The 15,551-nt window shown below is 50.4% G+C and overlaps 1 protein-coding gene across 1 annotated transcript in view; it reads right to left on the bottom strand.

Annotated features, from left to right (window-relative positions):
- Positions 1 to 1,394: 1,394 nt before the first annotated feature.
- Positions 1,395 to 15,551, bottom strand: part of LOC122154883 — an 87,756-nt gene continuing 73,599 nt past the window's right edge. The window contains exons 2-6 of the mRNA XM_042807931.1: positions 9,089 to 9,283; positions 8,234 to 8,467; positions 4,038 to 4,138; positions 2,783 to 3,030; positions 1,395 to 1,641 (exon numbers count right to left, since the gene is read on the bottom strand). Coding sequence (XP_042663865.1) covers positions 1,395 to 1,641; positions 2,783 to 3,030; positions 4,038 to 4,138; positions 8,234 to 8,282 — 645 coding nt within the window. The 5' untranslated portion in view covers positions 8,283 to 8,467; positions 9,089 to 9,283. The remainder of the gene's footprint in view (positions 1,642 to 2,782; positions 3,031 to 4,037; positions 4,139 to 8,233; positions 8,468 to 9,088; positions 9,284 to 15,551) is intronic.

A 15,551-nucleotide genomic window follows, 5' to 3' on the forward strand; every position in this document is an offset into this window, starting at 1 on the left:
CTCTTCCTTTCTTCCCCCTTCACGTTAAAAACCCAGTGAACCATCTATGAACACCAAGGGAAATGCATTCCCCCCCAAGCCAGTGAATCGGTGGCCATGTGATGGTAGGGGACCCAGATGTGGCTGGATTTCAGCACACCGGGCACTTATGCAGCCAGCAAGAAAATTCCACATTACAGTTGAACACATTCAAAACACTTTCTGATTTTGGAAGATGCTAGTGCCTCGTGGAAGGGGTCACTCCTCAAGCAGGATTAAGAAGAGCTCTTCTGGAAATAGTCATTCCCACCCTCCCTGTAACTTGAAGCACCAGTGCAAGCAGTCACTGATGGGACACAGGCCTCAGCTGCATGCTTTAGAGACCAAAGGAATTAATTAGAGAAGCTGCCATCCCAAGGTGCTGATAATAAGAACAAAACAAGGGCTGATCCCATTAAGTCAATCTTCTCTGTGGGTTGCTGCCATCTAATGCCTCCCTCTTCCCCACTGCTCCTCGCTGCCTGGTCCCACCCCTCTTCTCGTGCTGCCCATTGCTGTTACAGCCTCTGAGGAAGGCAAAAAGATGTGGGGGACTGAAACTCTGCGCTCCAGGCTGCGCTGGGAGGTTTCCTGCTCTGCTGGGCACCGACGCACGGTGCATGGCGCCGTTCTGTTGCGCGCTAGACGCGCCATGGAGCAGAGCTCTGACGTGTTTCCCAGCCAAAGCACGCTCGCAGGCTGCACCCCGGCAGGGTCCCAGGCAAGTCATCGCACTTCATTTTACTGCTCAGCCTCCCCCAAGCCACTGCAGATTTAAATCCACTTTATTTCTACTGATCCATTTTCAAGTGACCACAGCAACGAGACTGATTCACTGGCTGGCTTTTAAAAATCTATCACTTCCCCACACTTTTTTCCGCCATCAGCTTTTCTTCTGCTACCAAACATCAACTTTTCCCTTTGTGGCCAGGGCTGCTAAGAGCATTTCTTCCCAGGATGGCTGTCCTTAGGCTCTTGTCCAGCTCAGAGGTAGCAAAACCCCTCCAGCCCTGTGCTGACCCTGGCCCAGCCTGCTGCATCCCCATCTCCCCCTGGTTTCGCCCTTGCCCTGGGCAGGGGGACGTCAGGTGTAGCCCCCGTGGCTCCGGGCTGGTTAACCTCAGCGTGGAGAGAGGCAGGATGAGGCCCCCAGCATGGTGGGTGCTGATGGAGCTTTCTCCTGGCCTTGCCAATTCTGTCTTTGTGGACTGGAGGGCGCCCAGCCCTTTGGGGAAACCAGTGCAGACTGGCTTGTATCCACTGTAGTCAGCCCTGCTGCTGCCTAAAGAGGACTCGACCACATTTGGCTGGGCTCCCCTGAGCCTCATGTTATGATCCGGAGGCCCTTGGAAATAACTTTTGCTAGTTGGTGGCTTTTATTTGCAATCCGCATCAGCCTGACAACAAGAATCCATGCTGTGCACCCCCTCCCCCATGCTGCTGGAAAACTGTAAAACTGTCCCGGAGGGAAGAAGCCGGCTGTGTTGAGCGTGCAGCGTATTTCCAGCAGACCCTGGCATGAGCTGTGCCGTCAGCCTCTCCTCGCCGTGGGAATTAGCTGCTCTGGACCAGAATGAAGCCCTTTGGTAGACAGAGGCTCCAAACCTCTTCCATTCCACCAGCCTAGGGAGAAGGAGTTTTCCTCTCGGTCACCCTCCTGACTCAGGACATCTTTCAAGTGCAGCTCTGCTTCCCCGGGCGGCCACACAAGCGCATGTGCGTGTCTGCCCGGCTCTCTTGGTTTTCATCAAGCGCCGCTAATTGGCTGCGATACCGCTCGGAGGCAGCGCGGGCAGGAGTGGAGGTGAGCGAGCAGGCACTGCTGTGCTCTGCGTTACAGCGACGGGTTAATTGTGGCCTCTGAGGACGACGCAGGGCGATGCCGGGGAGGGAGGGAGGGAGGGAGGGAGGGAGGGAGGGAGGGAGGGAGGGAGAGGGTGGCATTGATGAATGACCTTCACCCACTGACCCATTGCACGCTGACACAGGGAGGGCTATTGATCAGTGATGACTATTCGGATCCGCCCCCCCACCCCATGGTATTCAGACTTAGGCTGAAGAATACAAGCCAAGGGTTATTGATCCCTTGTAACCGATAAGCTACTCGCTCATGTTGCTTTAATCAGTATATGGGGCATTTGATGAAGGCCCCGGATGGGAGGAGGAGGATGGTGCACAGCGACCTGGCCCATAGGGCCAGCCCAGAAAGGAGCTTACCCCCCAGCACCCACTTCTGGGTCAGACCTGGAGGTCCCCAGGGAGCCACGAACCACATCATGTCGCTCCCCACCCCCCAACTGGGAGCAGCCTGCAACCAGCAAGCAGAGAGGCATTTAAAAAAAATCCCACTTTGCTGAGTTTTAAAACATTTTCCTGGATCGAAGAGGCACTGGTAAGTGTTGTCATGACAGGAGGTATTTATTGCCGTCTTAGGAAATGTTTCATTATTCTTTGGTAAGTGGTGGCCGTGAATTTCAGCCTGTCTGCCCGGCCATAAAGTGGACCGTCGAGCAGATTATTTCCGGCAGCCAGACTCCGCCAAGGAATGAAGCATCACCTCCCAAGTTGGAGGACTATTGCGTCTGCCAAAGCCTCCCCGGGCTCTGCTTGCCCCCGCTCTGCGTCAGGGAAGGAGACCCAGATCCCACGTACCCCGTGGGGAGAGGGCAGGCAGCCCCCAGGCAGGCTGCGGGGTTGCTCCCGATAGATTTGCGACAGAGGGAAAACACCACGAACGCCTTCAGCACGCTTTTAAAATACTCACAGTAAAATTATGAATTGGACGGAATTCCACTCCGGGCCAAATGAAGCCATTTCAGAGATGGCGTTTGGGAGCGCGCCCAGCTGCTCAGAAGCCTCCGAAATGAGCTCAGCAGGTCTGGACGGAGATGGAAAAGGCAGAAAGGCAAAGGCACCGGCTGGATTGTCCCATCGGCTCCTGCCGGTGGCACAGGGCAGGTCCGAGCGAGCCGCCGGCGAAGCTCCTTCTGTTTGCCAAACCATGCGGCCGCTCTGCAACGGGATGGGGAGAAACAACCATTTCATCACACACTGCGTCATCTTTTATGTGAAAATACCTAACCACTTTTTGAGACTATGTAAGCTTTCAGCACCTATAATTTCCCATGGCGGAGAGTTCTACTTTTTAACTGGGTGCTGGGTGAAGGGTTTGCCTCTTGGAACTTCTCTAGATGTTCCCTGCTCCTGATACCAAGTGTTTCTTGAACTGAGCGATCATTGTTGATTAATTCTTCAGCTCTACAATACAAATTATTTGATATCTGGCCACTGCCTTTATCAATCCTTGCCTTCAGTGGATAATTTTCTAGGCTTCTTCCCATCCATTTTTTGTGGTGGGAAAACTAGAGCTACTCACAAATTATTCAAGGTGGGATATACCAGACATTCATTAAGCAGCATAGTAACATTCCCCATTTCACTCTCTCTTACCTCCCTGTAATTCCTATCATTATATTTGTTTTTTGGGCTACTACGGAGCATGAAGTGTCATTTTGATAGATATTTCTAGCATAACTCTCAGATCTCCTTCCTGAGCAGTAATAGCCAGTTCAGAGCCCATCACAGTATGTGTAAAGTTAGAATGATTTTTCCCCTGTGCATTGTTTTTCATTTAGCAGCCTTGAATTTCATCTGCCGTTTTATTACCCGCTCACTAAGTATCATAAGGTCCTTTTCCCATTCTTGGAGGTTGGCTGTATTTTAATCTTTTTGGTATTAACTCAGCATTGCCAGCAAATGTTGTTATTTCATTTTTTTTTTCCCCTGGACCCGCTTGGACTCCCCAAATTCAGGGAGACACAGCCAGATTGATGCACGATGAAATGCATGTCAATGCTATATCATCAGCAAGTGCATAAGCATCTCCTCAAGGCACCATCCTCCACAGGGGAGGAGGGTGCAGGTAGGAAAGTCACATTTACCACCACGCATACTGGCTTTATAGATAATAAGGTTGTTGAATTTTAACGTAGCTAACATAAGCTGAAATGAGAAAAAACCTCTCTAAAATAAGTAGTCTTTTCCATTGCTTGTAAATTCTTCTCTGGAGTTGTAGCTGTGGTATTTACCAGCTCCTCTGTGAAAGCGGGTGCTTTCAGACCTGGAGGAAAAAAAGAGGGTTTCAGTTTCCTACCCCAAAGGGAGAGAGTTATCAGGGTAAATCGAATGCAGCTGGGAGCAAACAGGCTCAGGGTTTAAATGGTTTCTCAGCATGGAGGAGCTGGGACTTTATAGCTGCTGTTTGAGTGTCTGGCTCCCTGTCATCCAAAGTCATGTTTGGTTGGGTTTTTTGTTTTTAGAATATATCCAGTGGCAATGAATTCTTTAAAGCGTCAGCCCTCAGCAGGAAAAAGGCTGTCCCTGCCAGCACATCTGGAATAAGCATTCCAGATGTGCTCCAGCCGGTACCCAGCCAGCTCGACGAGGGCTCCCGGTCTGCAGGCGACTCCTGGTTTTTGCTGTAGGCATGGACAGAGAAATGTCCTTTCTGCCCAGTGACACAGCACGCCACCAGCACGTCCCAGCAGGAACAGCGTGGCAGTTGTGTGTGCGGGGCAAATGGAAGATGACGCGCCAAAGGCTCTACCTTCAGTTACCAACCTGCCAAGCTCTCCAGCTCCCTAGTTTTCAGAGACAGCTGTTTTCTAAACCATTTTAGCCAATGGGCCATGGACACCTTGCAAAACTGCACATTAAAATGAGCCACGGACACTCCATTATCCATTCCTCAAAGCCAGGTGGTAGGAAATAGTTTATTAACTGCTAAAGAATGGTTTCCTTCTATAATGAACCTTTCTCCAGTATTGAAGAAAAGCCATGTCTTACTTTCCTTTTCTAATAAATGGCTTCTTTAGAGTTTAATTAACTTCTTCCTGCTCTTCTTTTGTGGCAAAGTGTCACCCTGACCAGGAGACAAACTCTGTTTGTTCCGTTATCTGGGAGAGCGCTGGCTTGTCAGATAAACTGCTCTGCATAATTTGCTGGGGCTTTTCTCCTTCCACTTTGCATATTCCAGAGAGGGGAGCAGAAATAACAGAAAGTGATGTTCTTGGGAAGCTAGATACCTCCGGCCCTGGGACTGGGAAGGAGCACCTACTTAAATACAGCACAGACCATGTTCCTGCAGTGCTAACGGGGCTGGGGACAGAGGCCTATTTCATACACCCACCCAGAGCTGGGTCAGGCCACCTGCGTGCTCCTTCATTTCCTTGGGCTTGAAAACAAGCCTGAAGGAAACTATTTTTGCCCTTCCCCGAGTTCAGGATTTTGTATTTTCAGCAGTGCGTGCCTCTCCCCCTGTGTATGTGTGTGTGTGTGTGTATATATAGCTCAAAAAATCAATAAGAGTGAGATTAGGTCACTGTATTACTGAGAAATGTGCTCCTGATAGCATATAAAACCAACCAGCTCTTGCTCCTTTTCACTTGCTGTTGAGCTCCGGGACCAGCTACGTGTGCCAAGATGGTGGCACAGCCTGGAGAAAGCAAGGGTCAACCTCTCCTGCTCTTCTAAAAAGGATGCAGAGGCTCAATTTGGGCCAAGCCAAGAGGGACCATCAAAAGCTTCTGCTTTGGCCTTTCAGCTGAGCTTACAGCCCCAGGAGCCATCACGCAGCAGAAGACGGGAGCATTAGCTCCCACCTTGGGGCCCTCCATCAGGAGGGAGGTCGGAGCCCGTAAGTACCACCAGGAGAGTTGGGTGGCCCTTCCATGCAGTGCCTGGGACCCCTCTTAGGAAAAGATGGTGGATTTGATGTAGCTTTGGGGTCTTAGCAGTAGCTGAGCCCCTTTTACCCCCCAAGTGGGGCTTTCAGTAAAGATGTCCCAGGGCCAGCCTCATTACACAATAGAGACACACTGGACTGCAGTTTCTGAATGGTACTGGTTAATTAATTGTGCCTGGCTGACAGCAACAAGAGGTTTCTGTATGCTGAAGCTTTCAGACACCAATGCAGTAACCGTCTCCAGCGCACAGACAGTCTCAGGGGACTTGTCCTTCCTACCCAAACAAAATTAATTAATGGTTGCACTAAATAAACCAATCCAGGTGAATGAGAGCGACTGAGCCGCTGTGGGGAGGCTGCTGCAGGCACGCAGTGGGAAGCAGCTCGTGTGGGAGCGGGGCTTGTGTTGGGGTGATGGACACCCCATAGCTAAACACCTGCAAATGTGGGTGGCAGCAGAGCAGCAAGACACCCTGGGAAGCAGCTCTGGCCACACAGGTAGAGTTGGGCAACGCCAGCACCAAGGTGGTACCACCCGTGAGCATCTCGGGACCTCTTCCCCCTGCTGCTCATGAAGAAGGCATCTAGCTGAGATACACACCTATAATTTGCTGTGGATGAACCTCTCTACCATGCTATTGGTTTGGGCTGAAATTTTAGCTGGCAGTGCCCACGGGTCGGAGGGAGACTGCTGGATGTCTCATGCATGTCTGATGAAGGAATAAACCCCTTAAAGGGACGGGAGAGCTAATGCTCATGTTTTGAATACACTGGGTGATGCCGGGCTGCAGGAGGAGCATGGGCAAGCCCAGAGAATCCCAGGGAAAGGACAGAGGCAGTGGCTGACCATTTACCCTCTTCTTCTGCGCTCAGCACAAGGTCTGCCACCACATGCAGGCTGAACTCGAAGGACTCTCCTCCCAGTCCCATGTGGCCTGCCCCAGCCCTGCCTTAACGTACCCAGGCAAAAGCAGGTCCCTTCAATCCAAGTGTTTTATCCCACCCCCTACACCCCCGGGGGCATAAAGAAAACCACTGTGCATGGTCGTTACCAGTCAAATCAATCCATCGCAGGCATGCCCCTGCATGCTTATAGGATTGATAAGCAGGACCTTGCACACCCCTGTGCTCATCCCATCCCTTGCTCTCCCTCTCTGCCAGGGCTGCAGGGTCCTGCCCAGGCAGGACGTGCCAGCACAGCCGAGTTAGCAGCTGCTCTCTCCTCAGATCCCCACCCTGAGGTCTAATCACCAGCCTCTCATATCTCCAGCAGTTCTTAGGCACTCCTAATTGGCATGTGACAAAGCGCCTGCCACATGTTGGTCAATACCAATTAGCATACTTATTAAATGCACATATTTGTTGGCGGCAGTTATCTAATTACCTCAGGAGTGCATCAGGGAGGGGCCCTCAAAAGGGTGCTGAGCCTGAGAAGCTTCTTCAGGTGGCTTGTGTGCAAGCCCTGCGAGGCATTAAACCCTGCCAAGCAGCAGGCTGCAACAGGAGGCAGGGAAAGGGGCTGCCCCAAAACTTCATGTTGTGGGCTCACGCTGGGCTTGGGACCTGCACTTTCAGGGGGCTGAGCATACAACAAACCTCCCTGTCCTGTGCAGGGAGAGTTAACGGGCGGACACCAGCCGCCCAGCCCCGTTTCCACCCATTCTCCTGGGATGTCCCCAAAAGGGGGTCTCGCCTTCCCCCCTGAGTCTTCTCTGCAGCCTTGCTCTGGGTCTCCAGTTGAGCGTTGTCACCTCCTGTGGGTCAAATCACGCTGTTCCCTGTGCAGGGCCCATCTGGAAATACAGGTGAGCTTGCTAAGCACGCTGCTCCAGCCGCTCCAGCCCCCACCGCCTGCCACTTCCAGGGTAACGCAACTCAATCAGACATTTGGGTTTTTCCTTCTGCAGAATTAATTACCTAGGAGCCAGGGAACGGGAGCAACAAGAGAGACTGAGACACCTGAAATTACGTTTACCAGGCTACATGAGGCTGCTGCTTTTTATTTCTTTCCCTCTTTTTTGCATATCATACCACAGGCTGAGCCTAGCCGGTGGGTACCGCTGTTATCAGACAGCAGGCAGAGTGGAGAGTTGATACGATGTTCATGCCCGGGAACCAAAACAGACCTTGCACACTGTTTTAATTTAATGCTCGTTAAAGTCTCCAATTCTGACCTTTTTTCATTTTTTTTTTTAATTCTTTCCCCTCCTTGGAATTGGTATAGTAGAGCGTGGCTGGGGGAAGTTTCTCTGCCTTTTACATCAGGCCTGGCATGGAAGGACTCTTCCCTCTGCAAGAGAGAAGACTCTTCTGGGTGACGAAGCAGATGCCATTTTTGCATTTTCACATGGGAAAAGGAGTGAGAATGGAGAGTGCTGGGGGCTGCAATGGACTCAGAGCAAAGAAAGGGGCTGGGGGAAGAGTGAGGAAAAGCTATGTTCCTGTTGCAAGCCAGCAACCAGCTCTACTCACCTTTTTTTTTTTTTTTTTCTTCCCCTCCACTTTCTTTAAGTTTCCTCATCCCCTGAAGAACTGAGAAGCAGCAGCAGTCCCTCCAGCACAATCCTTGCTCTGGCGGGCTGTGTCACTTTGCTGTAGCTTGGGCTGGCCCAGGACAGATGGAGCACGTTTAAGTCTTCCTTACCATTGAGCCTACTACATATCAAATGCAAGCAGTGCGCCGAGTAGCTAATCTTTCATGCATGCCTATTAAGCAAAAATTAAAAGAAAATTACATGGGGAAGTCAGCAGCAAGGAGGGGACAGGTTGTAATTATATGGCTATTAATTGACATAAAGTTCCAGTTTAATGCTCTCTGGCCCATGCCGATATTTCCTAGGGAAATTTTCTCTCTATTAGTTTTGGATGAGAACTGGGATTCTCTCTGGAAGCTCCGAATCTGCCCAGAGAGGTGACTTTCAGCTTCAGTCCCCCAGCAGGTTTTTGTTTTCATGCACTGATGGACAAAAAGAAGGGACTGCTTTTAGCATAGCTTCATCTGCCCAAGGGGGAGGATGGGGAGAGCCAGGTTTTACCATTAGGTGATGATAAGCAAGTGACGATCCTTTTAAGACTCGGCCCACACAGAAGTCTTTGCTCCAAATATAAAACTGAGGAAACAGAAAAACTCAAAAGATTGTTCCCAAATATCCCCTACAGCCTCTGACAGCCTTGGGAATTCCCTAAGGGGAGGTGGAAACCTCTTGCCCAAGCGGCCGTTCATCAAAACCCGACAATTAAACAGAACAGAAATGTTTTGAGCAGCAAATGTCCACCAAACCCCGTGGAGGATTTAAAGGAGTGATGTGCAGTTTCCTGCCAGCTCACCTGGCAGGGGCCCAGGCAGCCCAGACGCCTGGTCCGTGATGCTCTTGCCGTGCAGGATACAGCTCTGCCATAGAAGAGGGGGAAGCTGCAGGCCATTGCTCTTAAACCGGGGTACACGGGCATTCACAGGTCTACACCATAACGTCAGAAGCATGGCCTTGCCTTCTGAGGAGTCCCACGGGCAGCTGGAAGACACTGGAGCAACAGGCAAATCTGCTGTGCTGTTACAAATTGTGGTGGGGGGGAAGGAGGAAATGAAAGCTTTTAGATTTTTCTTTACTAAAACAAGATATTTCCATGGGTAAACCAAAGTTCTCTCAGTTTTGCATCAGATGAGAACAATTTCCTCTGAATGTCAGAGGTTTCCTTCCAGGGGGAAAGCCAGGTCTGCCCCGCTCCAGCAGATACAAACGCCCTCCAAGCTGCTCCTGCCAGGACCCCAGCAGGAACTGATTTTGCTAAGAGAACTACAGATTTATCTTTAAGCTACAGTCCTATCTCCTTTATTTCCCAAACAGGAGAAAAACACTCACTAAAGTGAGTTCAGCAGCAGGGGGAAGGGATTTTATTCAGTCTGCAGCTTTGAAGCCCAGAGCAAGGAATTCTCCCTTCATGCCGTGGCCCTTCATCGACAACATTAACGTGGAACTACATGCCTTTTGAAAAGAAAGGCTTCCATTATGGCCAATTTTCAAGCATTTCAAACCCATAAGATTTAAAAATAAATCAATAAAAATTTGGTTTTCTCTCTCTATGTTCCTCCCATTTCCAAACCCCTTAAAGAAAATTTTCTGTGCTAGACCACACACTAGAAAGCTTCTCAATCACCTGGCTCCAGAGGCATGAAAAAATGAGGATCTTATGAAACTTTAGAAAAAATCCCCAGCTTTGGAGGCCCAGCATGCAGCTCTGGAAAAGACTTCCCTTTTCCATGCACACCTAACCCAGAGGAGACATTCCCATAGCGAAAGGACTTCAACACGGGGTCGCTACACCCACTTCCTAAGCAAAGAAATAGCTTTTAAAATTTTTTAAATCCACATCTAGGTTTATTAGATGCTTCTCCTGTATGGTTTTGTTCCTCAGCAGGCAGCTGCTGCTGCCTCAGGAGAAGAGCACTGAGTGCTGAGGACGAGGTCAGTACCCGGAGCCGAGACCCGGTCCCACCATCAGAGGTACCAACAACTTCCAGCAGCTCCCGCCTGCTGCCAACAGCTGTATTCACCCAGGATGGGGATGTGCCGGTGGACTTGGAGCCTGCCAGCTCTGCACAGCTCTAAAACATCCAGCGTTCTCCGGCTCCGAAAGTGCACAGGCATCTGCTGCCGAACAGACGGCAAGAGCGGAGGAAGATGTGATGGGAGGGAGGGTGAGCGGGGGAATACAGCACCAGGAACAGCCTCTGAGTGGAAAAAGGCCACAGGGCTCCCTGGGCAGGGGAAAAAAAGCTCCCCCCAACCAGCCGGGGCTGACTCACAGCCCCCTTCGCCCCGTCAGAAGTGACACGGTAGCACTGTCACCGCTTTAATCAACTGGGCAGCTGCTGAGCTGGAAGAGAGTCCATGTAAAATCAATGTGCCGTTAGAGAAACCACCGAGGACTGCCAGTCAATACGCTGAAAAGACACTGCTGCCTGCGACAACCCAGACCAGCAACCTGCTGTTATTGACAGAAGAAGTGGCAGGCTTTAAAAAACAGCATTTTGTTCTTCCCTCCTCCCCCTCCTGAGTAAATTAACCCCAAATATCTTTGTTTACCCTTGCCCCTAATAAGCTCTCGTGGCTCACAGAAATGGTATTCCAGGTTCTTTCCTGAGCAGGCAAGAGCCTTTGTTCCTTTTCATCCTGGGAAAAGGAAGGGTTTAGATAATCTCAGAATGCCAGAAAGCAATTTATTTTGACCTAGACTGTTTCTGCAATGTCATCTCTTGGCTTCAGCACGGGGGAAGCTTCGTTAGCCGGCATTTACGCAACACAGCCGTGCTCAGTTGGGGCTGCACGTCCCAGGTGCTGCGCAGGAGCAGCGATGAACAGCCCGTCCCTGTGGCACTGGGAGCAGCCTGAAGTGGCTTCACTCCAGATCAGGGGCAAGGCTACGGCACACGGCTGCTCGGTGCCCAAGCAATACCTTCCAAAGGTCTCCCCCTGCCAGAGAGAAAGACACATCAGTCAGGAGCATGGGTTGCTCAGGGTATTGCACACCCCAAGTCCCTGCTGCAGGTATGGAAGATACTCAGGAGGGGACCCTGTCCTGTCCCCCTTATCCCAAAGCAACACCGGCTCTACCCCAGCAATCTAAAAGGAGCATTTGGTCCTTCCCCGCCTCCCCAGGAAGAGGAGATTTGAAGTGATGGATTCTCACTGCTCTTCCTTCCTGTTCCTAAGCCCCTGGCTGAGCTCGGATCTTTGCCTTCAAGATGTTTTTGGCAGCCTCGAGCCTGGAAACTTTCTTTAAAAAGGAAAAACGAAAGCAGAGGACATCACATAACCATGCAGCTAATAGCAGGAAACAACACCAGATGCTGCAAGACTCTCTCAAGAACAGCAAGAGCTGGCAGCACAGTGCTCAGTAGATGAGAGTGTGGGTCCCTTCCAGCTCCCCTATTCGGGCTCCATCATCCGCTAGAAACCACCTACCAAGACAGGACAGACTGTGGTGTAAACACACTGAGCTGTCCCAGACCTGCGAGCGGTACTGCTGCAGACCAGGCCAGGAGCACAGTCCCACCAAAATGCAGCAGTCAGTGACGTGAGCCCCCTTTTGACAGACCCCCAGTAACCCCCCTGATGCACAGCGCAGACTTTTAGCTTTGACCCATCCAGGCTGCTCAGGGATTGCAATAACTCATCTCTCTGTCAACAGGGAATATTTTTAAATCTCTTCCTCCCTGCAGGCAGGCAGAAGTCTCCTCTGCTCTTTCCAGGCAGAGTCCTTCTTTATTATTATTGTTATTTTTCTCTAGATGAGGAGTTTAAACCCCAAATCCTCCTGCCTTCTTTTGGGGTGGGGAGATGACAGTTGAGCAGCAACCCCCAGGAAGACTTGGAATTGCTTGTTGCAGGCAGTCAGAAAGGAGAGATGAAAGTTTGTGCGTCCAAAATTTTAAGGCAGAGCATAAAGCGAGACTTGTCTCTCCTTTCCCTTTCCTCCCCCCACCTCCCCACCCCCTGGCCCCAAAGTTACATAAAAATAAAACCAGGCTTCTTCATTCCCTTGGCAGCCAGCAGCACGTCTTGCAGAGCAACCTCGTGTCCCAAGACTCTTCCACCGGGCTGGGAAAAGACAGGAGAAGAGCAGACCGATCCCTGGCTGGCTCCCACTGAGCCTTATTTCACTCTGTGTACTTCCCAGCAGGACACTGATGTGGACAGGCATCTGGAAAGGCTGCAAGAGTTTCATCAATGCTTTGTTTTGTTCTATACTTTCCATGCTCGGGGTATTATTAACATGCTGGTTTGGTTGTGCAACAGCACAGTAAATGGCGTTGGGCTGCTTTGAAGAGGGAGGAGATGGGCCACCGCGGGCCAGTCGCTGCCACTAAAGACCCGCTGAAATCCCTGTGGTTCCTGCGATCACTGAAGGCCCATGCTGGATATATTACAGTAAATCAGCAGAAAGCAAATAAACAGGCAGACAGAATAAACAGGCGTTGCAGCCTGGTGTTTCCTGAGAAAAGTATGATTTTTTTTTTTTTAATTTTTTTTTTTTTTCCCCCCCCTCTAATGCCCATCACTTTGTCAGCAAGTCTGTGTGCACAAGGGCATCTTTTCTCTCCCAGGCTTGCAGGCTCAATCCACTGATAAACAAAGTGCTTGCCGAGCTGCAGGTCCCGCAGAGAGCTGCCTTTACTCCAGATGAAAAGCCTAAGCCGCAGTCACAGAGATCGGCCACCCTGCCACGCTGCCTGCCAGGCAGCTTTATCCCTTGCTGCAAACCCAGCTCCTAAAGCCTGGCCACCACCACACCCCTACGACCTGCCCTGCAAGGAGCCCGCACGGCCGCTCTCCCGAGGTGACTAAGCTCACACACCACCAAACGAGGTGCAAACCTTTGCCTGTAATTTGCTCAGCACAAAGGAAATCCAGCCACCTATTCTTGACACCCAGAAAACATGCCCCGAGACCCCTGGGATAAAAATCATGAAGGTAAAGGCGGTCTTACACAGGGTGATGGCTTCTTTCCCCTTCAAAGACCTGTCAGTGTAACAATTATAGCTCTTGTTTCTAAGCTGCTTGGTATTTTAATTGATCTTCTGCACTGGCTGCCCACAGTCTAGTCATACAAATCCAACGTATCTTGCCAGCCCCAAAGGAGTGGCAAGGGATCACAATCTGCCCTGCACTTCCCCACCAGTCCATCGTGGTCAGGGCTGGTTTGTACCGGGAGTGGTGTTGGCCAGACCACCTGGATGCCAAACCGATGCCCTGGATCTCCGCTGCAGAGCAGCTCAAGGCAAGATCATCTCCCCACCATGATCTTGTGCCTGTTTTTCTTCCTCCTGGAAACTTTCTCTGGGCTTTCCAGTTTTCACGGGAGAAGAGGAGATTATCAATGCTGCATGGTCAGATTCTTGTCAAGAGAAAACTGGGAGCATGGAAACAGGGACTGATATTTTCAAATTAATTCCTGTTTTCCCCCTCCTGGTTTCAGACGCTGTCAGTGCCCAAAGAAGCAAACTGGGCAATGCAAACATCACCACAGGAAAAGGCATTTCTCCAGCGAAGCGAGCTGAAGAGCTCGTTCTGTGAGAGATGCTGTTTTGAAACGGATCCTCTCTCAGTAGGTGGCTCCTCACACCGAAGTTTTATTAAAGGAGTAAAGGTCCTTCTTGTTCATACTTTCCCAAGATCAGATTTGCTTTCCAGTGATGTATTTTCATATTTCCTCCATCTCCCCCTTCCCTCTTCTTTACCCCTTGGGGACCCATCAGCCGTTAGGATGTGTGTCAACACCGGTCACTGTGGCCAGTTGTTTCTGAAACAACGATGTTCCTGGTTCATTTGATTTAGCGTTTGAAACTCGCACTGCTCCCGGCAGGAGGCTTGATCAAAATGATGAACGACTACGTGCTGTTTTCCTCGCCTGCTGCGCATGGAGAGCCGCGGCGGCACGAGCACGCCTCAATCCTGCAGACCCCTCTGCAGATACCACAAGAGACGCAGGCAGGACCATCAGCACTGTCCACATCCACTTATACATCTCGGAGAGTTACCTGCAAAATGCCTCACCTTCAGAATAAACCAAATTAAACCCCTGGCTGAGCGTTGCGGTATCGGCAGGAGGTGAGGGAGGCTAGGAATACGGCTTGCACTGAAATTCAGGAGGACTGGAGAAGCTTTTTAATAAACTCCTAAATCCGTTTTAAGCTATTTTTGGCACAGTAAAAATCTGGAACCTACTGGGTAGGTTTGGGGGTTTTTTGGTCTTCTTTTAGCAGGACCCCAGAGCTGATGACAAATGCATATAATGAGCCAAGCTTTAGAGTGGAAAAATCAAGCTCTTATAACTTGATAAAAATTACTGACAGTGGGATAAGGTTCCTAAATCTGCAGCATGACTGCAGGAGGTCACTTCCACAAATCCAGAGATAAATGCTTTCCCCAGCAAGTGAAAAAAAACAACACAACGTCCTTCCAAAATGTTTTTCTGGCCTTGAACTTGCTAATGCTTGTAGCCTGTACCTGGGAGAAACCTGCACACATAGCCTCTAGCCAAGTCCTCCAGAAGGCATGGGGAAAACCCAGGTCCCAAGGTCCTAGGTTGAAAGTCACTTAAAGCTGGGAGCTTCCTTGCTTGAGATGTGCTGGAGGGATGCGTTCCTTTATGCTATAGGCAGACTGAGCCTTCAGCCTCCTCTAGGAATTTGAAAATAAACCATGCATATAATAGGTGCGCATTTAGCACGAAAGGAAGTTGCTTCACAGAGGATAAATATTAAACCGTAAAATATATGAAGAGACGTTTCCTGGGAAAGTTGAATTTAACCTGGCTCTCAGCTGAGCAGGAAGCTCCCAGGAGTTGTTTCTACGTCTGATGGAGGAACAAAACCTGGGGGGAGGCTTTGAATGAGAAATCTGCCTGGACTTCCTAGAGATGCTAGGAAAAAGGGTCAGTGGAGGACTCTTCTCTGCTGTCAGCTTGGAGACATAGCGCTCTGTGTGGCCCCCTAAAACCATTGGCTTTGCAGTGAAAAAAACAGGGTAGGGTCAAGCAAGATCGACTTTGTGAGCCAGTGTCACAAGGATTTACAGATCTTGGTGGCGATACCGTCACCATGTGTGCACACCATAGGAACATCAGTATGGCTACTCGGTGTCATACCCAAGGCCTATCCAACCCATCTCCTCCCCGAGGTGTGCTCATCAGCAGAGATCTTGGGAAAGAGAACAATAATACAGCAAGAAAAAGAGCATAATTCCCCTAAACCTACCCTCCCAGCAGTCTGCAGTTTCCCTACTCTGAA

The sequence above is a fragment of the Tyto alba genome, unplaced genomic scaffold (genome assembly GCF_018691265.1).
Source record: "Tyto alba isolate M040663 unplaced genomic scaffold, T.alba_DEE_v4.0 Super-Scaffold_1, whole genome shotgun sequence".
Lineage (NCBI taxonomy): Eukaryota > Metazoa > Chordata > Aves > Strigiformes > Tytonidae > Tyto > Tyto alba.